The sequence below is a fragment of the Strix uralensis genome, chromosome 4 (genome assembly GCF_047716275.1).
Source record: "Strix uralensis isolate ZFMK-TIS-50842 chromosome 4, bStrUra1, whole genome shotgun sequence".
Lineage (NCBI taxonomy): Eukaryota > Metazoa > Chordata > Aves > Strigiformes > Strigidae > Strix > Strix uralensis.
Genome location: NC_133975.1, coordinates 8,889,266 through 8,916,143, shown reverse-complemented (window position 1 = coordinate 8,916,143; position 26,878 = coordinate 8,889,266). Strand labels below are relative to the sequence as shown.

Below are 26,878 nucleotides of genomic sequence, written 5' to 3'. Positions count from 1 at the left end.
AATGAGAGGGTGTGGTCAGCCAGATGCACTTTCAGATAATCGAAAAAGTTGGAAGCCTGGCACTGGCTAGCAAAGATTAACAGCTTCAAAAGAAGTTTTACAAGTACTGAAAACCTTCATATGAAAAGTTCGATCTCAGAAGACTGAAAGCATCTAAATGCAGCACTGCACGGCCCCTCTGCTTTTGTTAGGAATCTGAAGTTAACTGTTGATATTACACCTTCCCATTAACATTATATCCTAATTAAGCTGCCCATCCTTTAAAGGAAGGTCTGTCATTTGCAATTTTCTTCATTCCCAACCCCTTAAAGTGAGTAGTGAAATACAGTCATGTGTCTTGTAATAGGGCACCTAGCTAAGCAAAATTACAGCTTTTGCAAGGGACAGATGACAATCATTTCTCCATTTTATTCACATAGTCTCATTACTACATTGTACATCAGCAAACAGCAAAACCAAATTTGGTTAATTAGAGTGTGTTTAGGATCAGAGTCCTGAATAAAATTATTTAGCTTTTTCCTGCACTGAGCACATGCTGCTTCTGTAAGACACACAGTACTTAATCCTTTGCAGCATAGACATTATTGGTATACGAATCTGAAAAAAATTGAATTAAAAAGGTATTTCTTAAATATCGTTCTTACACTGGACATGCATAAGCTTTAGTAGACCATACAGACTGATCTAATCTTAGTAGTATCTCAAGTGTGAAAGACTTGAAACTAAAGCTTGCATCACATCTAAGATTAAGAATGAAAATAAGTTAGAAACAGAGAAAGAACACATTTCAAGTATGTCAGGCAAGCCAGCGCATTACAGGTACTTCAGCCCCGTCTACCTTTTATTCCCACTGGAGCCTCCCCTGTTCTTAAATTCTTAGTTTAACACTAGTTCTCAGTGATGCTACTACTGTTTCTTTAAAACAGAAACAGAAAAAAACCCCAAAAAATACCAGAGCACAAAAGGCATGTTAAGCAAGATCAGGTATAATCCCTGTCTATGAAGGATGACCCGAGAAGCAGTTAGACAAACCACTAACAAAGCAATTTCTTTCATAAGAACTGAGGCATTATCATGTACCCCCTATGCAAGATAATCAGTATCATCAAGTGGAAGAGATGCTGGCTTTCTGCAATGGATAACCATTCCAAGTGATCTCAAATGCTTGATTTGACCGAACAGCTAATCCTTAGCTTGTCTGTCCATCCTCCATCATGCAGTCAAGATTAATCCAGAAAATCAGATGAGGAAGATTCCAAATTATTGTCTTCATTGTCATAAAGAGATAACAAGAACACTCCCACTGAAAATTTTAAGTCATATGTTCAATCTCATTGCCCTTACATATTCAAATTCCTGTACTGCCTCTGTACAGATTTCCCCACTCTTATTTTAATCCTATGGGAAAATTTGCTTCATACTCTCCACCGAAGTCAGCTGCTTTGTCTGCAAGCCTGACAACAGCACTTTTAATCAGCAATGGAATGCAAACAATGGCTGCAGAAGCAATGGTAAGCAAAGCATGCCTGTATTAGCTATCTTTTCACTCCTCCTTTATTCTTCATATTCAATGCCTTAGCCCAAGTTATTTTATACATAAAGTATTTTTACATGAACAGCTTGTATAACTGGAAGTGAACTTCATGGCTTTCCTTCATTCCAAACTAAACTTGGGACCAACAGGTCAGGTGAATCTTTACAAACTGTAGTTGTTTACTATAATTGCTTTAGAAACAAAGCCTAGGACATGGAAAAGTTGTCAACACCTTCTAAAACAAGCTCCATAAGCAGGGGAGGTTCATTTGGAGACTTTTTCAGGTTTGTCTTTGAGCTACCTGTGCATCATTGCTAAACCAAATTCAGATCATTAAAATACCCAATAAATTGGCATATACATACAGCACATTTGTCTAGCATTTTAGATATTAAATCTAAAAATCAAACTTCTTTCTAGGATTAAATCATTAGAAGTAATAAAGCATTTATTTAAAACATTTGCAACCAAGATTTGATCTAAATTCTATTTTACAAGTTCATTAGCTACTTGCTGTGATAAAGTGAAAGGGGAAGGGAGGCTTTATTAGATACATGGGGTTTTTTTAAAGTGGTCAGTGTCCAATGCATGAAAGCATTGTGAGAGGCAGCAAGTTTTTCCACTATGGCCAAAGTTGCTCTACATTTTAGAATAATATTTATCCAGTCACAAGCAGCAGTTGGTCATTCTGTATTTGAGAATGAACATAAATTCAATGACATCAGAGAACTAAACCTCTGGTACCTAGCATTTGTAAATTGAGGGCTTCACTGCAATTACCTGTTGTTTAATGATCACTGGGGTACAATATCCAGAACACCCATGTAGTCTCAAAAGCCACTGAACATGCAGGACAAAGATGCAATTTTTCTACTTGATTATCCTTCTGACCTCCTCCAGCAGCTAAGATGCTCAGAGTAACTCCGTATGTGCTGTGAATGTTTCCATACAAACTGATACAGAGCTGACTTCTCTGTATTATTTTTTTTTAGGGCAAAGATCTCAATTCAGAACAAACAAACACTCTTTTAGTTATCCAGCTCCTTCATAATCACGACCTTCCCCTGACTACTTAAGTCACTCGACTCTCAACAGACCATTTGAGAAAAGCGGGTTCGCAGCAGTTTTAGCCAAAACCAAGCTTGGGAGGCAGCAGATGCCGAGCCCCAGCCCAGCCGGCCTCGTTAACCCCAGGAGCAGGCACTCGGGGCCCGCAGCTCGTTGCAGGGGAACAAAAGATGGCCTTGGCCTTCAGCGGCTGAGTCAGAGGCAGCCACTCAGGGCGGCAGCCGGCGGTGGGGGGGCTCCTCCGCGCCGGGTAGGGGAGAGGAGGGGCAGCAAGGGCGGGGAAGGCTTCGCAGGCTCTCCGAGGAAGCACTGTCCCTGCCCATTATCGCACCTAGCCATGCTTTAAGTAAAAAAAGAAACACAAACAAAAAACCCCACCTTCCCCTGCCCTCCAATTCATCGGGGTGCCCCCAACACTCCCGAGTCACCCCAGGCCACAGGAGCCCCACATCACCCACCTCGGAAGGCAGCGGGGTGTCCTCAACACCCCCCGGCCACCTAGGCTGCCTGAGCCTCCCGCTGCCCCATACAGCCCCCAGGCTCACAGAAGTGCCCACGTATATTTCGCCACCCCCCCATACTCGGAGGCGATCCTGAGACCCCATCAGCCCCTTATCACCCTCAGAACACACTGAGATGCTCCCAAAATCGTCAAGAGCCCCACCCTGTCCCCGAATTCATGGGGGAGCCCCTGAGCCCCACACCCATCACCCCCAACCCCTCTCATTACTCCAAGCTCCTAGCTCCGCTTGATCCCCAAACTCACAGAAGTTCCCCCCAAGTCTCTTAGTCCTAAACTCACAAAAGTGCTCCGAGACACCTCAACAGGGGGTCCTCCCACCCTCACACCACCCTCCAGTTCACGAAAGGGGTCCCCGAACCTATATGTCCCTCCCCCAGACCTACACCACCCCCAAGTTCACAGAGGGGGTCCCCGAGCCTATGTCCACCCCTTTCCAGCCCCACACCACACCCAAGCTCAGAGAGGGGTCCCCGACACTGTGTCTCCCCCCAGCCCTACACCACCCCCAAGCTCACAGAGGGAGCCCCCGAGCTCGTTTCCCCCCCTCAGCCCCACGCCACCCCCACATCCACAGAGGGGGCCCCCGAGCCTGTGTTCCCTTCCCCTTCAGCCCCACACCACCCCCAAGCTCACAGAAGGGGTCCCCGAGCTTATGTCCCCCCCTCCAGATCCACACCACCCCCAAATTCACAGAGGGGGCCCCGGAGCTCCCCCCACCCCCCTAACTCAGTGAAGTAGCCCGCAGCTCCGTAGACAATCGAAGCTGCCCGCTCCCCAGCACCCCCCCAAAGGGCCCCTACCTGCCGGCGGAGCCCGGGTGGGAGCCCACAGAACGCTCGGCTGAGGCGGTGCTCGGGACCCGGCCGGAGCAAGCTCCCCGCCGCTACAGCCACCGCGAGCAGCGCCCCCTCCGCCGCCACAGAATTTCAAATTTCAACGGCAGCCCGGGCCCGCGAATGAGGAAGCGGCATTCGGAACGTCAGCCAATCAGAGGCGCTCTGCAGGGGGGCGGGGACAGCCGCTCTCTCGCGGGGCCTATCGGGAAGGGTAGTGCGCAGCGGTCCGCCATGGCGCCGCGCTGGCGCCAACGGCGGTGGAACGGTTCAGCCCGGGGGCAGCCGGCAGCGAAGTCCCGCTGCGGACACGCGCTTGGGGAAGCGCTAACTGGCTTTTGGGGAAAAATTCCGTGTTTGGTGTTTTTTTCGGGAAGAGCCACGGGAAGTATCAGTGGTGTTACTACTAGTCCAATATCAGGCCCCACAGGACTTAAAATTGTTTCTGGGGACAGAAAACTTGTGTCTGTGAATCCTGAGGTAAATAATCACGGAATCATTCAGGTTGGAAAAGACCCTTGGGATCATCGAGTCCAACCATCAGCCCTACTCCATATCCCCCAACATCTCACCTAAACGACCCTTAAACACATCCAGGGATGGTGACTCCACCCCCTCCCTGGGCAGCCTATTCCACTGTCTGACCACTCTTTCTGTGAAAATTTTTTTCCTAATGTCCAGTCTGAACCTCCCCTGTTGCAGTTTAAAGCCGTTCCCTCTTGTTCTGTCACTAATCACCTGTGAGAAGAGACCGGCACCAACCTCTCTACAGTGTCCTTTCAGGGAGCTGTAGAGAGTGATGAGGTCTCCCCTCAGCCTTCTCCGATGCCACCCTTTAGCATGAAATTTTAGAAAAGCAAAGTTGAAAACCTTTTTGCAGTGGAAGGAGTGAAATAAGAGGTCTGGGACAAAGTGTTGAAGCCCCATACGGATTTTTACGGACACCAGTGTACTCCAGGGCATCAGCTTCCCCATCGCATCCCCACTGCCTTGCTTTATGGCCAGGGGAAGGCCAGGCAGGCACTTGCCCTTTCTCACTGCTTTGTGCCACACACACACTGACTTCCACACAAAGCAAAATCGGGCCAGAATTTGAGATGTGGACTCCAATATTCTTGTAGGTGCCTGCTACAGATGAATTGGGTCTGGGCCCAGGCTTTGTAAAAGAGCTCTGGAGTGTTCCCTGAGACTTGGTCCTGTGGCAAGTTCATGAAACAGTGTTGATACCATTAGGACTCTTCAAAGGAAATGAAACATGCTGATGTGGGAGTTAATGCAGGATCAGCTCAGAAGCTGGAAAGCTTTTGGAAGAAGAAGGTCCACATTTAAATTTTGGTTCCATTCAGAGATCCATGTTGATAAATCATGTGAATTTCCACCATCTTCAGGACTTTTGCACAACTGTCCCATGTAGCTGTCCCATTTTGCCTCTCTTCCCCCCTCACAACATAAACCCATCAGTCCCCTGTAGCCCTGAGAACATCCACATCTCAGTAATCTGCCTCAACAATCTTCTGAGTAAAACCAAAGAAAGAACACTTAATGCTTCACAACCTAATTTTTATTATTGAACGACATAGTCCATTCTGCAAATTAAAACCGAGTCATTAGCAAAAATGAAATGACTGAAAAACCATAAACTTGCTAACAACAATGTCTTTTAGAAGGAAATAAAATGCCCATAATCCAAGCATAATTTTACTGATGCAACTGTTATTCAAGAGTCAGTAAACCACCACGAATCCCCATCTCCAGCAACAACAGTAACACATCAGCCATCTGCCAGCTAAGATTTCACATTCCGGGGGCGGCATTTCCTATTGACTTAGTTCCCCATCAGTAGTAGTGTATAACATTGCGTGCTGCTTTCTCCGCTGTGCTTTCCCAGTTATGCAATTTCCCCTTTCTCTAAAAGAGATAAACACGGCAGTTTATGGTTATTACAGAGTGTAAGCAGGGGGTTTGTTGTATTCTAAGAGAAACAGCAATTCTTGTAGCTATTAGTTATTATTTGTACTTTGATAGTAACCAGAGATCCCTGTCAGGCCTCTCCCTTTACTGTGTTTGGGAGCGTTACAAAGGTATCTTGAAATCCAATCACAGAATCACAGAATCATCTAGGTTGGAAGGGACCTTGAAGATCATCTAGTCCAACCATCAACCAACATTAACAGTTCCCAACTACACCATATCCCTCAGTGCTATGTCGACCCTACTCTTAAACACCTCCAGGGATGGGGACTCCACCACCTCCCTGGGCAGCCCATTCCAACGCCTAACGACCCGTTCTGTAAAGAAATGCTTCCTAATATCCAGTCTAAACCTTCCCTGGTGCAACTTGAGGCCATTACCTCTTGCTCTATTGCTTATTACTCGGTTAAAGACACTCATCCCCCTCTCTCTGCACCCTCCTTTCAGGTAGTTGTAGAGGGCGATGAGGTCTCCCCTCAGCCTCCTCTTCTCCAGACTAAACCCCCCCAGTTCCCTCAGCCGCTCCTCGTACAACATGTGCTCCAGACCCTGCACCAGCTTCGTTGCCCTTCTCTGGACACGCTCGAGTAATTCAATGTCCTTTTTGTAGTGAGGGGCCCAAAACTGAACACAGTAATCGAGGTGCAGCCTCACCAGTGCCGAGTACCATCTCCCTTTAAGGCCTTTTAAGATCTTACATCCCTGTCCTATCATTCCCTGAAGAAATTATTACATAAAGCACACCAGGAAAAACAAAGCAGAGTTTTCCCAGACTGTTCGTAAAACGGGCCGTTTGTCAACTTCAGAAGGATGCTGCGCTCACCCAGCCGAGCTCTTTGAAGTCTAGAACAGGAATCGGATGCTTTGGCCAGGCCTGTGGAAGTTTATAAAGCGTGAGGCCACAGAGGGGGTGCGCTACTGGGAGATTCGAGTCCTGGCCAGCTCCGGGGCGAGTGAGGGGGCCGGTACCGCGCTGGAGCGGGGCCCTGGCCTGGGGGGCCGGGCCCGCCGCCCCCCGACAACCCGCTGTGCTCCCGCGGCCGGCTCCGCCCCAGCGGAACCGCCAGCCGGGCAAGCGCCGGGCCGGCCCCGTCCGCGGCCGCACCGCCCATCCGGGGCTGCGGCGGGAACTACCGCTCCCAGGGAGCCGCGGGGCGGCGGCGGGAGCGGGCCGTGCCCGGCGGGGCGCAGCATGGAGAGCCCGGCGGTGACCTTCACGCTGGCCTACCTGGTGTTCGCCGTCTGCTTCGTCTTCCCGCCCGACGAGGTGCGCTCGGCGGGGCTGACGGTGCAGAGCCTGCTGGCCGCCTGGCTGGGCAGCGAGGACGCGGCCTTCGTGCAGTACCACCTGCGGCGCAGCACCGGCACGCTGCTGGCCCACTCCCTCCTGCCCCTGGGTGAGCCCCGGCCGGCGGCGGGCGGGATGCACCGGGCGGGGGGGGGGAGGCGAACCCGCGGCCCCGGCGAGCCTGGGCTCGGCAGCCTGATGTGCCCGGCGGGGCAAGGGGGTTCCCGCCGGTGTCTGCGTGTCGGCGCAGGCAGGTGCGGGTGGTTCAGGTCACAGTAGGCGGCTTGGAAATAGGAGTGTTTTAGTATCGCTCGAGCTCCTGCGTAAGGGACACCCGAAGCTTGGTGACTGGTTGGCTGCATCGGAGTACATGGCATTACAAAGGAATAGCATTTTATTTAACCAGCGAATTAACATCAGCCTCCTTTAGCCATGTAATTCTGTTGAAACTTAAGTGGCATCTTCCCGGTAATTTTATTCAACCAGTAAATTCCGATCAGCTTCCTTTAGGTACATAATTCTGGTAAAAGTGGCATCTTACAGGTAATTTTATTCAACCAGCAAATTCCAATCAGCTTCCTTTAAGGTATATCATTCTGGTAAACGTGGCACCTTACAGGTAGTTTTATTCAACCTACAAATTCAAGTCAGCTTCATTTAGCTGTGTAATTCTGGTAAAAATCAGTGACAGGTAAGAATTTAGCTGAGGTTGCTTAGGATGAGAGACTGGAATTTGAGTTGTCATCCAGAAGTACAGTAGCTCTCCTGGAGGTGAGCTCACTGCTTAGATAACTATAAGATTCAGGGGTATGTGTTTATGCGTGTACTTAATTGCTTTCTTAAAGTAAGTCTTCTTCCCTGCAGGTTATTACCTTGGAATGTGCTTTGCTGCACCTGAAAAACATCTTTGTTTTTTCTACCTGGCTTCAAAAGGATGGAAAACTTTCTTTTTCTTCGCTGTTCTCTTTCCAGCAGTCACCAGTGCCCTGGCATATTACTGGTCACGGAAAGGTTGGAATAATCATCCATTAGCCCGAACACTCGCTGTTCATGCTCTCCCACAGTCAGGCTGGAGGGCAGTAGCTTCTTCCATCAATACAGAATTTAGGAGAATCGACAAATTTGCTACGGGAGCCCCAGGAGCGAGGGTGATTGTTACGGACACATGGGTGATTAAAGTGACCACCTACTGTTTACATGTTGCCCAGCAGCAGGACATTCATTTGACGGTGACAGACTCCAGACAGCATGAACTCACCCCGGACTCCAACGTGCCTGTGCAGTTCCTCACCATCCGTGTTGCCAGTATTAATCCCTATGTGAAGGCGTTTGATATCCGGTAAAACAACTACCCTGTTATGTTATATATATGCTATTTGGTGATGCTAATGGAGTGCTTTTGCGGCAGATCTGAAGACTCCTTGGGCCTTGTCCCTTCCTTTTTGCTCCCTGCTTGGTGTTCAGAGATGCTGTATGTGCAGTTCTGCCACGCAGTGCAATGGAGAAAGGTTGTTTAGAAAGATTCATACACCCGCAGTATTGGATGCACAATGGTTAAACAGAGGGACTGCCCTGTTTGATCCATTGTTAGGAAGAGGATTGTGCTGGGTGCAGAAAGAAGTAACTTGAAAAACTTGGGTGGAAGATGGAGAACAAGAATGAAGGAGAATCTTTGGTCTTCCAAACTGTAACTGGCTGTTGTTCACCCATGACTTTTTTTTTTTAATTCTGCTTAAGGCTCATAATTTTGTCACAGCTCAGAAGAGTTCTTGCTGAGCTACTGCAAGCCAACTGCCCTTAAAGCAAGGAAGTAATTTTGGTCCATTTCTGATTTATGTGTTCTCATAGCAGTAAATCATAGCAAACATGCTGTGAACTGTTAGGGCTTGCTTTCCAAGGGCCCGTGCTATTTTTCTCAGCAGTCTCTCTGTGTAGCTAGGCAAAAGTACAAGTTCTGCAGAAACCTGTAACACTGAGTAGAAGGGTGCTAAAGTCTTTGTTGTCATTGTGTCATTAAAAAGGAGTGCACAAAGCCATGTTAGTGCTCCTAAAACAATATATTTGAAAAGCCATTTGAATGTATGTTTGCTGTAAATTTGTAGGTCAGCAGCATTTATTTACTATGTAATTAAAAGTAGGCAGATCACCAGACTTGTAGGTGAGCAGAGGGGTCCTGGCAAGCATGAGGAAGGCATAGAGGTGATTGTGTTAGATATCCAGATGAACAGAGGTCAGTACAAGAGGTTAGTTAAGGTAAGCGTGACAATCCGAAGAAAAGAGGAGAATTATATAGACCTGCGAGAATGGTGACCAAATAAGTATTAGACAACTAATGATGTTCTTCTGTGCATGCTTCAATGCCAGTGATAAAACTACATCCCCAGCTGAGAAAATCATGGCTTCTTTGACAATTCCTTTTAGGGAAAAAAAATCCAACCCCCAAAACTTTATTTTGGGGCTAAACAGAACAGCACTGAGAACAGTGTTTAAAAGTTCTTATAATAAGATGTGTCAGAAATAGCAAGTCTCTGCTAGGATGCAGTCGTACAGGATTTAAGAAAAGTGATAGAGTGCAAAATTCCCCTGTTAAGGATATAGGATCGTTGTATATATCCAGAATCAGAATTAGATACGGTGAGATATTTCTGGAAGAAAAATGCTTTTGTGCAGGCAGGCCACGTTTCCCGGCGTGTTCAATGTGAATTTTCCTCTGGATAGAAAGGTCTCTGTTATTTGCACAGATAGCATCTGTTAACAAACAACATTATCCTATAGTAGTTAAAACAATGGAGACCACCAGCAGCTAAAGCTAAGCCAGCATAGCATTGTACTGGGCTCCGGGAACTTAGCGAGTGGTAGGAAGGACGAGGAATTTCAGGGCGATGTTCCCAGGGCTTCCGCATGAAAGATGTTTAATGAGTGGAAACAGTGAGCTGGAAGGTTCTGAATCTGCAGTTCAAAACTGTGACATTAAAAAGGGGGAACAAAGGTCATGTGTCACTACAGGATCTGCACAAGGTCTCCTGCCGCTTGAGGTCTAACGCAGGTTGTTACAGTCTTAAATCAAAGTGAAAGTCACATTCAGCAGCTGTAACCCTTGTGAAATTTCAGGTTTTATCTAAAATTGTCACATAAAATCACAGAAACTGATGCTGATTGACATTCTTCTGATACTTTTATGTACTATATCACCTTGTGATACATGCCACGTGATATAACTCTTAATTTCTGTCCTCAAGAGTTTATAAACTACAATTTAGATACAGCCTAAGTAAATAGGCAATAAAAAGGTGGACAGGAATTGTGCATGCAGTACTTTACAGTTAAGGCATGGTTTATGTACCTGTATTGCTTTTCTTCATGCTGATTATTTCAAAAGCCTTTACTTTTGTATGAAGTTTTAGCTAATCTCTGGCATATCCTGTCAGCAATCTGACACAGGTATGAAGGAGGACAGCATGTTCTATCCTCCTAAGGACAGAAGTTGTGTCAAAAACAACAACTGGAAAACAGAATGCTCACTGTGTATTTATTCTGACTAGCGTGTACCAACTTAAGTAGCTTTTCTGTGGATTCACTTCTCTGATGTTAACCTCTGCGATGTACTACCAAGGTATTTGAATGGATAATCACTGTAACGTTTTGTTCCATCTTTTCTTCTTCAGGTTGAACTCCACGGAGTATGGGGAGCTCCGAGAAAAGCTCCGTGCTCCCATCAGCAATGCAGCTAATGTTGTGATCCATCAAAGCCTTAGTGATTTATTTCTAGAAACCTTTACATCTCTGGTGGAAATTAATCAGACGTATTCTGTTCCAAGCACTCAGGTGAGACTTTCTATCCATGTGAGACTGTGATAATTACACTTTTCAATATTATAGGTGAGCCTGTGATTACTGTGTAATTGATAACTGTTTGTTTAGGACTGTCGCTGGTGAATTACTAAGAGAAGTCATTGTTGTGGGGTTAACCAAAAGGTTTTATTAAACACTGATTAAATGATGGTTGAATGATGATTAAATGATAATTATTAAATGGTAATTAAACAGTAATCAAATGGTAATTAAATGGTAATTGAACAGCAGTCAGACACTCTACCACTTACTACACTTCTAATAATTCAGCTAGCTTGCATACAATATGCTTTAGATCTAATATAAATGTCACTTACCTCGCTGTAGATAACAGATGCTGGGTAAGGGATCTCTCAACCTTGAGGAGTAACCTTGAGAGGCATCTTACCCAAGGGGACATCACCACTGTGCAGTCTGCTGCTGTCCAGGAGAGCTCAGGGGGCTACGGATATTTATAGCGTAAAGTGATTGACTCGTAGTCAAACTCCCCTTGGTGTATGTGCAGGTGTGCAGCAGTAGCAGTTTTAGTTTCCTCTAGTTCCAGCTCAGGCTGGCACCATTAGCTCCTGATAAGACATGGCCTCGATTCCTTAACGTCGTGAGAAGATCTGGCCTAGCACAATTTCTCAAGGTCTGCACAGCAGGGCTGACTCCAGTCAGGCCTCCTTGTTGGTGAAGCCTGAACCAAAGTGCTGTTCACTCAGTCAGGGTGGGTGTATCCGTCACGCTCCACCCATAACTACAGTCAATTCACTTTACTTCACAGGGTGGTGGTACAGTCACCTCTTGCCTCTGTGCTATAAATACAAGGCGCTAATAGCATCATGTTGTCTACTGGAGGATTAAGCGATAAATACAAAATTAATTAAGGTTAATTATAAGGTAAGTCCATGCAATCAGTAGCAAGATATTTGGTATGGTTTACAGTGAGATATACTGATTGGGCCAAAAAACAGACTCAAATATATAAAAAGACAATAATAGCAATACAAACTACCAGAAGTTATTTTGGCAAGAGAGAGAGAGTTTTTGGCAAGAGGTAGGCAGGACACTCAAATGAAGAACTGTTGGGATTGTACAGCAGAGTGAGATTTGCTCACATATTGGATATTGCCCTGCAGTTCAAGATGCTGGAATAAAGAGACACAACCAACTATGTGAACTGTTGGCAGAGGAAGCTAAAAAGAAAGAATGGGTAATATTTCAGGAGCCACTTTTAAAAGATCATCAAAATGAATTATATAAACCTGACCTGATATTTTTCAATGGAGGTCAGGCTTTTGTGGTGAACTTAACTGTTAGATATGAGAGTAAACCATCATCGCTTGCTGATGCAGCAGCTGAGAAAGTTAGGAAATACCAACATCTTAAGGAGCAAGTCCAGAGGGTGACATATGCCAGTTATATAAGATCTGTTGGATTTCCTGGATAGTCGCATCCAGAGAGTAGTAAGTGGCTTAGTGGCCATCTGGATGGAGATCAGTGACAAGTGGTGTTCCTCAGGGGTCCATATTGGGACCAGTACTGTTTAATATCTTCATCAATCACATGGACAGTGGGATCAAGTGTACCCTCAGCAAATTTGCAGATGACACCAAGCAGAGTGGTGCAGTTGACACACCAGAGGGATGGGATGCCATCCAGAGGGACTTGGAAAAGCTCAAGAAGTGGGCCCACGTGAACCTCATGAAGTTCAGCAAGGCCAAGTGCAAGGTCCTGCACCTGAGCGAGGGCAACCCCTGGTATCAATACAGGATGAGGGGTGCAAGGATTGAGAAGGTCTTGGGGGTGCTGGTGGATGAAAAGCTGGACATGAGTAGCAATGTGTGCTCACAGCCCAGAATGCCAACCATATCCTGGGCTGCATCAAGAGAAGTGTGACCAGCAGGTCAAGGGAGGGGCATCTCCCCCTCTACTCTGCACTGTGTTCAGCGGTGGGATCCTCAGCACAGGAGACACATGGACCTGTTGGAGCAGGTCCAGAGGAGGCCACAAAAATGATCAGAGGGATGGAACACCTCTGCTATGAGGAAAGGCTGAGAGAGCTGGGATTCTTCAGCCTGGAGAAGAGAAGGCTCCAGGGAGACCTTACTGCGGCCTTTCAATACTTAAAGGGGGCTTAAAAGAAAGATGGGGACAGACTTCTTAGCAAGGCCTGTAGCAATAGGAGAATGGGCAATAGTTTTAAACTAAAAGAGCATAGATTTAGACTAGATATATGGAAGAAGTTGGTTTACAATGATGGTGGTGAAACACTGGAACACGTTGCCCAGAGAGGTGGTAGATGCCCCATCCCTGGAAACATTCAAGGTCAGGTTGCACGGGGCTTTGAGCAACCTGATCTAGTGGAAGGTGTCCCTGCTCATTGCAGGGGGGTTGGACTAGATGACCTTTAAAGGTCCCTTCCAAGCCAGACCATTCTATGATTCCTGTAGGTGCACGAAGGAAGTGGAATGAGGGCAATTATGGACTGCTGGTAGAATTAGGACTCTCACGTTCCTGGCAAGAGAAGGTTGCCTGTCGTCTTTCAAATCAGGTTTTATTTACATCTGTGGGCACTGTACGTATATTTGCAAGCCAAGCAAGAACTATTGTTAAATCTTAATTGACTGTAAATAAACTGGTTTTTCTTTTTTTCTAAGGCAGAAGCTGGACCTCAATGAGTAGTGAAGGAGGGAGGTGGTAGAGACCTGATACTATATAGGGATGAAAAGGGACTCAGTATCATGACGCATCATCTTTCCCACAGACACCAATTACCGGCCTTACCTAGGTGGACAGGCCACCTTTACTTAACCTGGAAAAGAAACACATATAAACTATATATGTTTGATAAACGGCTAGGATATATCTACCTAGTGCTAATACAATGGTTAGCATTTTATGATGTTTTAGGACAGGCCACCTTTACTTAACTTGGAAAAGGAACACGTATAAACTATGTATGTTTGATAAATGGCTAGAATATATCCACCTAGCACTAGTACGATGTTTAGCTCCACCAAGCTATAGTGGATGCATGCTTATAGCCCCGAGGAAGTCTATTAAAACTAAATTCTGTCCCATCATAGGTATAAACAGATTTTCTTCTATCCTCCTCCTGCAACAGCATCATAACAAAACATATCTTTTCCATCTGGTACCACCGTCCAGGGATGAGCAGCAGCCTGGAGGGTGGCAGTTAAGGTAGCAATGTTCAGGATGGTGGCTGCGAGAGGGGGTGGTGTTTGCATTTAATTTTCTGTAGTCTGTGGTTAGGCACCACGTCCCATCTGTTTTTTTTTAACTCGTCACACTGGGGAATTACATGGGGAGTGTGTTCAGGAGATAATGTGTCTTTTTTCCAGGTCACCTATGACTTGTACAATACCCGTCCGAGCATCGGCAGAGCTAGGATGCTGAGGGAAGTTAGTTATTTTTGAGTCAGGCAGCACGGGTGCTGCAGCTCACAGTAAGCAAACTACGCCAGTTCACTGACGCCCACGGGTAGCTGCTAATTTTCATTCAGCTAACCAAGGACACTCCAGGCAGCCAAAAGACCAAACACTCCCATTGGCAATTTCCAAACTGGTCCTTGTAATACATCAAAGCCTAACACGTTTTCTTTCCCTGAAACTACTGCTAATTGGTGCCTTGATATCCTTTTCTGCCCTGGCAATAACAAGTTTACTTTAGCTATGGGGCCTGTTTTACTTTTGTTGGTAAATCTTGTTATTTTAACCCTCCATTGACCAGGACCAGCCTTAATGTAAGTTCTTTGGGCATCCAAACTTGAGATTATTGACATTTAAGCTTCTGTGACAATTAAAAAATTCACTAGCTGTCTTTGGGAGCTGATTGGGACATAAATGTGAGGGCTGTCTGGGTGATCCCATTGATAAGTTTAATCCTCTGGACAGGCAGCCGAAGTTGCTATCCAGGACTCATTCTTTTTTTTTGGCTTCAAGGTTTGCAATTTCTAAGAAATCTAAAAGGGTTATTTGCAGAGTCTTTGGGGGCGGACGGTTGTTTGGTTTGTTCTGGATTCCCTGATAGCCCTTGTTTTCAGAAAGCCTTGGTCAGACTAAGTATAGTCCCCATCGGCTGGCTCTGTATGGCTGCTTGAGGTGCCTAGCACTAAGGCTTTTCTCCATACTTTGTTACACCTTTTCCGGGGGTCCACTACCTCACTGCGGGGTTTATGAGGCCGGGGAAGGTGTTGGGGGTTCTGGGGAGTCTGTTTTACTTGCCAGATATGTCTTCTGTCTGCTTCAGATTGACATTGCCCAGTTGGTGTCAGTTCGTCCCACCCCATCTCTCTACCATGATTGACAATGCCATGCAACAGTTCTGCCCAGGGCAGGGTGGATCAGAGGCAGAGTTGGCTGTCCTGTTATGCTCTATGTTCTGTATTATTTCATCCCTTTTTGCAATCAGGTATGGTTTTAAGATAGCAGGGGCTTCCCTTATCTGTGGTTTCATAGCCTGAGGGTCTACAGGGGCAGTGATAGGGTAATTACCACATGCATCCCTGTAGTTCACAGCCTGAAGGCAGGCTGCTTTTGTAACAGCAGTAGAAAGTTCACTTAATGATCTTAAGTTCACTTAATGATCTTACTGGTAGGCTCTCCTCTATCCTGGGGATCTACGCCCCCTGTCCAATACACCACTTGTAGCACACACTTTGCAATACATCTCAATTAATCACCACCACCTTTCCTGTCTTTTGATATATACACACAGATACTATTCCCTTAGTCTGTGAGCCATCCCTCTAAAATGTCCACTGGGTTCAGTTAGTTCATGACTTTGGACTCCATCTGTCATAACAGTCCTTGAGGGCAAGAGAGATGGTGTGTGGTGTTGGATTGTTCCATGATGCAGCCAGTTCTGGTTCCGTCACTGCTGGGCTTGCCCAGTTCTATCACTTCTGTACTTTGTTCAGTTTCATCAGAATTCATTCTTCATTAATCTGAGTAATTCTACTGTAATACCATTGATATGTCATCTAGCAACCATAGATGACATACAGTATTATATAGCAATTAGCATCATACAATTTAATTCAGTGGCTCTTCTCACACAAAATCAAATCCCCTTGAGGTACACATTGGACTTACCCATCCTTCCCGCCAAGTGCACCCAGGTTCTTGAGCAAAAGTAATCCCATGGATGAGTTTGCCTTTGCCCAAGTCAGGAATAACCCAGACTGTCTTCCCCAGCATATTTTTTATGTGCACTACAGGGGCTTTATCCCCTTCTGCAGTGTGTAAATGTTTTGATTGGGCAGGGCCAGCTCGATTGGCAGATCCCTAGTGTTGACTAACCAGGTGGCTTTTGCTAAATGTGTATCGCAGTGTTTGAATGTCCCACCACCCACTGCTCTCAGCATTTTCTTTAACAGTCCATTGTACTGTTTTGTTTTCCCGGAGGCTGGTGCATGATAGGGGATGTGATACCCACCCAATGCCATTCTTTTTGGCCCAGGTGTCTGAGGTTGTTTTGGAAATGAGTCCTGTTGTCTGACTCAGTTCTTTCTGGGGTGCCATAGGACTTGCTTTTCAAGGCCCAGGACAGTATTCGAGCGGTAGCACGGGGCACAGGATATGTTTCCAGCCAGCCAGTGGTTGCCTCCACCATTGTGAGCACATGGTGCTTGCCTTGGCGGGTTTGTGGATTGTGATATAATCAGTCTGCCAGACCTCCCCTCCCCATATTTATATTTCAGCCATCATCCTCCATACCACAGAGGCTTTTAACTGCTTGGCTTGCTTGATTGCAGTGCATGTTTTTCATTCATGGATAACCTGTGTGGTAGTGTCCATGGTCAAGTCCACCCTTTGGTCACAAGCCCATCTATATGTTACATCTCTTCCGTGATGGCCTGAGGTGTCATGGACCCAGCGAACTATAAATAATTCAGCCTTATGTTGCCCATCCAGATCCACCTGAGCCACTTCAATCTTAGCAGCCTGATCCACCTGCTGGTTATTTTGATGTTCTTCAGTGGTCCGACTCTTGGGTACATGGGCATCTATGTGACGTACTTTTACAGTGAGGTTCTCTAGTTGGGCAGCAATATCTTGCCACAGTGCAGCAGCCCAGATGGGTTTACCCCTGTGCTGCCAGCTGCTCTGCTTCCATTGCTGTAACCACCCCCACAGGGCATTTGCCACCATCCATGGGTCAGTATAGAGAAGGAGCACTGGCCCCTTCTCTTGGTCAGCAATGTCTAAAGCTAGCTGGATGGTCTTCACTTCTACAAATTGGCTCGATTTACCTTCTCCTTCAGCAATTTCTGCGACTTGTTGTATAGGACTCCGTACAGCAGCCTTCCACCACCGATGGATGCTTTCCTACAATATGACAGGACCCATCAGTGAACAGCGCATATTGCTTCTCATTTTCTGGTAGTTTTGGCATGTGTCACCTCCTCTGGCGATATCCTGAAATCTTTGCCTTCTGGCCAGTCCATGATCAGTTCTAAGACTCCTGAGTGACTGGGGTTTCCAATTTGAGCCCGTTGTGTGATCAGTGCAACCTGCTTACTCCACATAGCATCAGTTGCATGATGTGTAGAGGGGACCCTCCCTTCGAACATCCATCCCAGCACTGGCAGTTGGGGTGCCAAGAGGAGCTGTGCTGCAGTACCAACCACTTCTGAGCAGCTCAGACCCCTTCATATGCTGCCAGTATCTTTTTTTTTTTGGAGTATAATGGGCCTTGGATCCTCTTTATCCCCGACTCCAAAACCCTAGGAGCTGACCTCAAGTCTCCCCTGGTGCTTTCTGCCAGAGGCGTCAGGTAGGGCCATTCTCAGATGTGGTGTATGGAACGTTTTTTACATCTTGTCCTGCCCGGACTGGCCCAAGGACTACTGCATGAACAATGTCCCGTTTAATTTGTTCAAAGACTTGTTGCTCAGGGCCCCATTTGAAATTGTTCTTCTGGGTCACTTGACAGTGGGATGGGGGACAGAATCAGAAAAAAGGTAAAAGTTGTGGGTTGAGATAAAGACAGTTTAATAGGACAGAAAAGGAAAGGAAAAATAATAATAATGTTAAAAGAATATACAAAACAAGTGATGCACAATGCAGTTGTTCACCACTGATGCCCAGCCAGTCCCTCAATCCCCCATTAATTTATTTCAAATTAATTATTCTTAATTGGGGCTTGCTTTAATTATAAATAATGACATAGAGTCCTACCTTCAGTAATACTCGCAGAGACCTGGTAGTTATTATACTTGTGCAGCAATCAGCAGTGTGACTAGAGTACTGTTCAGGGTAACAGAGGTAACTAATGAAAGTAGTTCTGATGACCTTACAGTGAGTCTGTGTGAGATGTTCCAGCTAATGCAGTGAGTACTTATCTTTGGTAGTGTCATGCAGCTTATATGGTGTCTTTACTGTATGGTTCCATGAACTAGCTAAAATAAAACTGGATCAGATATGTCTGCACATAATGCAGTTGTGTGTTCTGATTGCGGTGCCAGCACACAGCGAAGAGAGATGCTGAAAATAAAGAGAAGATACTGTTCATTTGAGAGAGTTGCCTTCTTGCACAGCTTTTCATTTGTGACACGTTTAAGTGTCAGCTGAGCTACCGAGCTTTGGTTTGACATTGAGTGATAAATAACCTCAGAAATTATGATACGGACATTAAAAATGCAACATGGTATTCTTCCCTATTCTGAAGCTCCATGAATAAGTTGAAAAAGTTAGTTAACCTTTCTATGTTAGAGCTTTTCCTGTTTAAAAACTAAGATAAGCCCTAATTTCACAAGTTAAAGCTGATAGAGCTGAAAGAAGTAGTCCTCTTCCTGCACACTCCTTGTCCCCATGTTGACAAAGACTTTGTGGCTGGGAGAGGTGATTGAGGTAAAAAGAGGCAAAGAAAGATGACTAGTTTTCATCTGGATCCCCTCCACAGTCAAGCTGCCAGTGTAGCTGAACAGACACCTTTGCTGACAAGGGAAGATGCACTAGAGGTGTGATCTAGAGACCACAAAGTGGAGCTGTATGAATAGGATTCAGGTCTCCATGCTTGTTCAGTGTGTTTTCTTTGAACTTTGTGAAGTTCTTGGAGAGCTTTGACTGGAAGACACATGGGAAATGCTAGTTACTGTTCATTAATTGTAAAACACTTCATAGCAAGATGATCTTCCTATATCCAACTGCAAGGTCATGTGGCATAATTAACTGTGGAGAAATACCAGTTATTCCAATACTATCCAAGCAAAATTAAGTAAATTTCTTGTACTTCAAGATGGGTGCCCACTGTGTTCAGTAAAGCCCCGATTTCCTCTGTTATTTATGTCTCTTACTTACAAAGATGGAAGGTAGGAACAGCCATGTGCTGTAATAAGTGGTAAGAACTGTTTGCTTTGTTTATTTTCCTTACTTTATATTGGTATGTTTTTCGAAAAATAGTATGTCTGAATGATAAAGATGGCTGCTTGCTTACCTTTCTTTGGCTGCTGTGCTCTGGAAACAGGTGGAGCTCTTCAGAGAAAGAGTGTTTATTTTCATAGTCATTTTCATTTAATCAGTCTCATGAAGCAGTTCTAGGTTTTCTGTTTAAAGAGACAATTTGTTCTCATTCAGTAGAGAGTATTCTAATAAATAATAAAACACAGCTCTGGAGATTGAAACGGTTTGGTATCTTCTGGTGGGGCAGTTCTGCCCAACTCAGGTTCCTGCTATGCTTGTGCGCACATTATTTTCTAAAAGCGTTTGAAGGGCAATAACAGAAACCATTCTGTGCAGTTCATAGTTGACGTTTTTCTCCTCCTTTAGGAGCTGGAGCCATGCATAGGGTGTATGCAGACCATTGCTAACATCAAGCTCATCAAGAACTGCCAGGATCCAAACGAAGGGGAATGCCAGCAATGCTACTGTCGTCCCATGTGGTGCCTCACCTGCATGGGCAAATGGTTTGCCAGCCGACAGGATCAGCAGCACCCCGAGACCTGGCTGTCAAGCCAAGTGCCTTGTCCGACTTGCCGAGCCAAATTTTGCATTTTAGATGTTTGCATAATACGATGAGTAATACTTGGGTATGTTTTAACTTTTTAATTTGAGTGTATTTCATAGTGGGTTTGGCTAAAAGGCCTGTTCAGTTTGTTTCTGAGACTTCATGTTCTACACGGGTGCAGACTCCAAAGCTTTCTTTTACAGTGTTGAAAACAGATGTAAATCTTTTCAGTTTCTCTCCACTTCTACCTGTACCTTTGGTTTTTATTCACTGGATGTCAGTTTCCGGAATTTACCTTTTTTAACCTGTATTTTGCTTTCTTATGTCTTGGATGGAATAAGGGTATCCCTCTATATTTGCGGTACTGTTTTCTTTTCAAGTTTTAACGTAGGTTACATTTTTTAAATTTAACTTGGGTTTTGATTCTTTAGTAAAGGGCTAACTGAGAAAATGACTTTGGTTAGACTTCATTGATACTTTTATTCTTCTTTAATCCATTTGTAAAGTTCTTATCGATCTTTGCAGGTGTTCACCAAACAGTTATACCAGTTGTGTTCCTTCTGCTGGTCTCCTCCACTTAGGAAGGGGATTGGTTTCTGTAGGCTAAGGAATTTAATCCCTGAAGATGTACAGCTCCCATAGGGACCTTTTATTCCACTAATCTGCCTCTACCTTATTTTTTGATGGATGTATTTATTTCAAACAACAGAAGGATTCAGAAACATACCCATTTACCTACACTGCTAATGCTTCGTTAAATCTGTTTGTGTCCAGGAGCTACATTGCTTAGGGTTTCAATGCTCTTTAAAGAGGTAATGGACCTTTTTTATACATTTGAAGGGAGTGCAGCGAACATCTGTCTAAATACTCGGAAAGAATACTCGGCTATTTCAGAGCATGTAAGCTTTTTCTGAGGGGTAACCTTTCCCCTTAGAGAGATGCCAGGATCACAGAGGTTTAAGTCTCCATGCTAGATGCCCAAAGAATGACGATCATTAACAAATGTTTTTCAGGCTTGCAATTTGACGACTGATCATGAGCAGTAGTCACTGTTTTAATATTCATAGGATACTGATGCAGGCTTCTTGATCTGATATGCATCAGAATAATTTGTAAATTAAAATCAAAGCATTTTCCATAAGAGCGCTGCACCTTGACCTAAATGCAGTGCATAGTGTTGTAGCTGTCCATCACACCCTTCAATGAACAATTATTTGGCATACTGCTTGGTGGAGAGCCTCAAGCTGCTGGAGAATGTGTGAGTTCTTACACTGACCTGTGCACTGCAGGGGCTGAGATGCAGGTATTTGCTTGCTCGGGTTGTCCATCTTAGAGGGGTAGTAACCTCAGGCAGACAGGTGAGTCAAATAGTTAGAAAAAGGAATATTTTAATGCTTTGATCTAGCAGAAAAAAAGCCCTAATACCTCCCACCTGTATAATCAGAAGGATCTTATCAGTAAATGACTCGCATAGATGACATGCCAGTGATTACAGGAAAACATCTTGATTACCATGACCAGCAACTGCTTTGAGCAGGAATTGGTGGCAGGATGTTTAAAACGATACAAGTACTGAAAGCACAACCACGAAAGATTTCATTAGTCTCAGCCTAGTTGCAGGTTGTGTGGTGAATGCACCGAACTGCACTTGGAGCCAGCCACCCAGGAAATGGTTACAAATGTGGCTGCAAGCTGTATTTTGGAGAAGGATAAGGAATTGAGAACAGATTTGACAGCATCATTTGAGAACTAACATATATGTTATATTGTTGGGGTTTTTGTTTGGGTTTTAATAATATGCACTTATAAAAGTCCCAACTGTTTGGGTTTAAGGACACTAATGCTTGAGTATATCTCTGTTGTTACATACACAACATCTACTATGCAATTATCTATACTACCTATTAATAATGGTGATTTTTCTGTTTTTCATTACCTGGTGTTTTGGATTGTAAAGAGTGAAAATTTGACACTGAGACTGGTAGTATGGATTTGTCTGTCTTTCCCAAAGAGGTGTTAAGTGGCATGTCCTTCTTCATCTGAATAGGATTGAGTTCCTGAGATTCAGATTTGTTGACAAGCTGATCAGTGATTGAATTTAAAATATTTTCCACCACTTCTGTGGGAAAGTTATTTGGAAGTCTGAAATAGTCTCTGCAGGTTATTTTAATTGTTACGGAGCCAGGTGGTGTCATCTGACATTCACCTCCTCACAACACAGCAGCTTTTACAAATAAGCTTTTCTACCGTTTGCTTCTGTAAAGTTTACATGATGTGGCACAGATATAAGGGATGTATGTGGTCCTTGAAATAGTTGCAGAAGAGAGGGTAGGATTCTGAAGTTGTGGTTTTGCCACTGACAGTCATTCATTTCCTACAGCTCTTTTCCTGTTTGGAATAAAAATATTTATTGTAAAGATGTGTGAAGTTAAAATTGTAAAGGCCTTAAGAAACAGATACGTGTAGTTGCAGAAGGTTTTATACGAGAAAAACAGGTCAGTTACAATAGTATCTCATGTAGTAAGAGCTTTAGTCTCCCAATTGCTTGTGCAGTGAAGTTTACAGAAATCTGCTTTGAATTGATAGGAAGTTTTCATTTCAGTGGAACTTTGCTTTTATGCATCTTCTTTTGTCAGTATAACAGTCATAAATGTGTAATAATCTTGCATCTATTAATGGTAGTGCTCTATCCACAGAAGTGCCTCTTAGAAAACTTAGTAATAATTACCAAAATAAAATTACGATTTCTGTTAATAATAGTGCCTGGCTTAAATTCATTAAAACAAGCATTTTTTTCCAAGTTTAAATTCTCAAAGTCACCTGGCATGCCTCGAAAGTTTGTAATCTTAAAGGCTGTGTTAGAGAACCAACTTGTTAAAAATCCGTGAGACGTATTCTTTGTAGAGACAGTAGAAGGAGAAACCATGACCTCTCATTGCACAGTCATGTGATATCTTATTTGTCTTGAATAAATCACTGAACATGAAAATAATAGAATACAAAAATAGGCATTTGTCTTCATGATAGCTTCAGGTCATTATCCAAAGAACCATGTGTGCATATAGGGCTGTTTCTAGAGAAGATCTCTCTCTGTTTGCGGTAAAACGAAATACATTGCCTCCCACCCAATCTTGATATGTTTCTTAAACATAAGGATAGGGTTTAGATTCGGTCTTTTTACAGCACTTTTCTAAGAAAAAAATGAACCAAGTAATGCGATGGGCTAAAATATTTACTTAAAGAGTTTTCTTGAATTATTAGGTGTTGCTTTTTTAGCTCTGTGTATGTTCTTCCACATCACTGACTTGTGGTTAGGCAATGTTAGTAGTCTGAAGTACCTAATATAAATGTAATGTCAGTATGACAATCTATATGTGGGTGCACAGTGTCAGTATAAATACCCCATATGTGTGTATACATGTATAGCCCAAATTTCCCTATGAGCTAACAGCTGAACAGGTGTTTTGAAAACATGGGCTGTGGCTATATTATTTATTTCCACATTTGTGTTATTTCTGTTATTGTAACATTCCAGAAAATACTGGCAAAATATCTTATCTGTTCATTTTTTAGGTTAACATAGTTTGCTAATCCAAAAAAGGCATTTTGTCGAAGCAGGATATATTTTGAATTCATGATATGAGTGCAGTTGTTTGCCATAAGGCTTGCCATAACTCAAAACCAAAATACCAGGTTATTATGTGATCTCTTCAGTATGCATATTTTCATTGTGTTGAAACTCGGTAGGCTGCAGCTATGTATCATTCCAGTCAAGCTAAACCTCAGTAAGATATAACTGACTAAAGTTCTGAGTGCCATTTCTTAAGGAATTTTGACTTTTGAGATATTTAAGGAGATCTAAATATTCAAGCTCTTACATGCATTACAAGACATCTTCTTCCAAAGATATACTGCAGTTTGTTATTTGTGTGGGTTTTTTTTTAACCTGGATAGTTTACCTATTTTAAAATGGACAGTATTGGATAGCTTTTAAGGAAAAGGCTTAATGAATACATGTAGTTAATCTTAAAAATCTCTGAAGAGCTGAATAAAAATAGAGTTGATTTTATGTAAGACTTCTGGTTTTCATTTTCAAGTTATGTTTATCAGTTAAAACTTTATATGAGTGGAAGTCAGTGTGACTTACCTGTATACAATGTTTTAGCTGAGAACATGTGAATACAAAGAGGGCTTAAATTCTCCTGAAGGTGCACATGGTAATTACTTTTTTGAATTTTCCTACTATAACCTGAATGCTGAGTTCCATAAATGAAAGAAGGTATGTAAGATCTATGTATGTATCGCAGGGAACAAAACCAAATACTTTCCATAATTAGGAGGGGAGGGGGGGGAAGGAGTGACACTGGATGTCACAAAATAAGCCAGGGTAATGACTGTAAATTTGTCTTTCCAGGGGAGCACTGCCATATCGCAATGATGTGTCCCGTATAAAACCGTTTTATTGTGGCATTGCTTAGACATGTTAACAAGCACAGGCAATAGAAGGGGCAGCGCATTCTATCCCTTAGCAGTAAAATGCGGGACATGTTTCTCTGGAGTGTACATTGTGGTACCCACCAACCCTTCTGCTGAGCGGATTTAGCTGATATCTAGTGTAAAACTAACTCGGCCAAAACCGAGTCCGTGTCTAACGAGTGAGGTAACACACGGATGTCGGGTCTGGGTTTCTGCCGGATTAGCGAGCAGAGCCGGCCGGAGGGTCCAGCTGCCCCCGCGCTGAGGGGAGTGGTGCCCCTGGCGTGAGGGAAGCTGCGCCCTGCCGCCTCACAGGAGCGGGGGCTGCAGGACGCGACGCCTTCCTCACGCCTTCCCTCCGTACAACGTGCTCAGCCTTTCAGCAGCACAGACGTGCCGCCGTCTCCCCCTGGCCCTCTTCATCGCAAGGCCACCCAGCGGCCGCTTGTGCGCATGCGCAGCGGCGGCTCCCGCCCGGCAGGAATGCTGCGCATGCGCGCTGCCCACGGCGGCCTCCCCTCAGGGGGAAGGGCCGCGCCTGCGCGCCGCCTCTCGCCGCGCCGGGGCCGCAGCCATGTTCCGTCCGGCCGAGGCGGCGCCGCTCGCCTCAGCCATGTTCCGCGGGCAGCGGGGCCTGCCGCGCCAGGCCGGCGGCGGGGAGACGGGCGGGCTGCGCAGGTGGGAGCTGCCGCGGAGGGCCGGGGTGGCTGGGGCAGGATTGCTCCCTCAGGGCGTCTTTAGAGCCCCCGGGGCGTGTGGGGGCGGGCGGGGGTGTGGCGCTGCCTGGCTCAGGACGCCTGTTGCGGGGTTGGCGGTGGGGAGGTCGCAGGGTGGGCTGCGTCCACCCTCCCCCCCCTTCAGCCTCGCCTTCCTCGGTACCCGCCAGCGATGGCGGGGTAGGCAGCTGCTGGTAGCTTGCCGCCCGCTTGCCGCCCTCCACCAAACGTCTCCTGCGCCCCGCAGTCTGGTGCCCAGGCTGAGGGAGTCTCCTTGCCGAAATTCCTTTGGTCTCCTATGGATGTGGGGAGAGAGTTGGGCTGGGAGTGAAAAATGCGCCACAGCCCAGGCAACAGCGTGTGGGCTCGGGTGAAATGGCTGAAGTCCGGCTGGGGATAACGAGGGCTTGCCCTAAGGTTGACGCTGAAGTGGGCGGGGAGTGCAAATCACTGGAGATTAAGAAATACTGGAATATTTCTGAAAAGCATCATTTTCTGTTAGCATTTTTCTCTAGACTTTCAAATAGTGTTGTACCTAAGGCATGCTAGGTGTTGTGCCTTTTTTTTCTTTCAAGTCTTTAAATTGAGTAATTGTTGTTGAGGGTGGTTAGAGAAAGGTTTTACTCGTTCACTGCCTTTGCAAAAACTATATGTGTTGAAAGCGTCCTTTTGCCTAGATCCGTGATTCAGAGTAAGCTATTTGTGTTGAGTGTTACTAACTTTGAGCCCTCTGGGAGCAGGAAGCTCCTAAAGGCAGTCAGGGTGGAGGAGGAAGGGAAAGGAAACGCAGGTTGCTAATCCAGGTTTAAATTAACAAAAACCTTCCCTCTCACTTGTTGACTTAAAATGTGCAGAGACCTAGCATATACAGAACAGTACGTTTACTATCACATACAGAACAACAGTATATTTATTGTCTGGAGTCTGCAATATAGGATCACTCTCTCAGGCAGGTGGTGGCGAATCTGTGGGTGTGGTCCTTAGCCCAGAAGCCAAGCCTGATGTTAGTAGACGGTGTGATGGTATTTTGTTTAGTAACCTATCATTTAAGATGTGAAAGCCGACAGAAAATGTAGATAATTCTTAATCCTTAAGCAATCTCTGGCTGTCCTTCCAGCATGTTGCAAACACCTCACTCTAGCTCATCGCCCCATGCTTACTTGTGAGGGCTCTGCAGCAGTCTCTGGTAAAGAATTTCCTGTGTAAAAGTGTTTCTACATAAATGTTTGACCTCCTTGTCCTTAGACGTGCTGTTTTGTTGTGTTGAAGTGATGTTTCTGTATTTGCCTCTTCCACAAGTTTAGTACTGGATAGAATGGTATATAAATGTCAAATAATGTATTGCTGACAGGAAGTCTATGAACGTTGGCATGTCAGCAGCTCCGTAAGCTGATGATAGTCCTCCGTTGTTGGTTTTTTCCCCCTTTTTGTTTGCAAATAGAGAAGGGGTATACTTTTGGTCATCTAAATATTAACGGTTTATTTTAATATTCTCGTGTCTTAATTGCATTAGTCAAAGACCTTTTCTCAACAATTGCGTTGTCTAACACTTTTGTTAAATTAGTGTTGCCTGAATAAGTTGATGCAAATCACCTATCTATGCCAAATCAGCCTTTTGTAACTATAAATTATGTCCATATTTGGTTTATATATGCAATGTTC

The 26,878-nt window shown here is 44.9% G+C and overlaps 1 protein-coding gene across 8 annotated transcripts in view; it reads left to right on the top strand.

The window, feature by feature from the left end:
- The first annotated feature begins 7,083 nt into the window (after positions 1–7,083).
- TMEM129 (transmembrane protein 129, E3 ubiquitin ligase) overlaps positions 7,084–26,878 on the top strand; it is a 36,667-nt gene continuing 16,872 nt past the window's right edge. For 5 of the 8 annotated variants that reach the window (XM_074865567.1, XM_074865566.1, XM_074865565.1 and 2 more), the window contains exon 1: positions 25,061–25,178. In XM_074865567.1, the coding sequence (XP_074721668.1) occupies positions 25,075–25,178 (104 nt within the window). In that variant the 5' untranslated portion in view covers positions 25,061–25,074. Of the gene's footprint in view, positions 7,327–8,081; positions 8,557–10,882; positions 11,043–19,846; positions 24,094–25,060; positions 25,179–26,878 lie in introns of those variants that run through there. The other 3 variants (XM_074865569.1, XM_074865570.1, XM_074865568.1) reach the window with 3 other exon arrangements.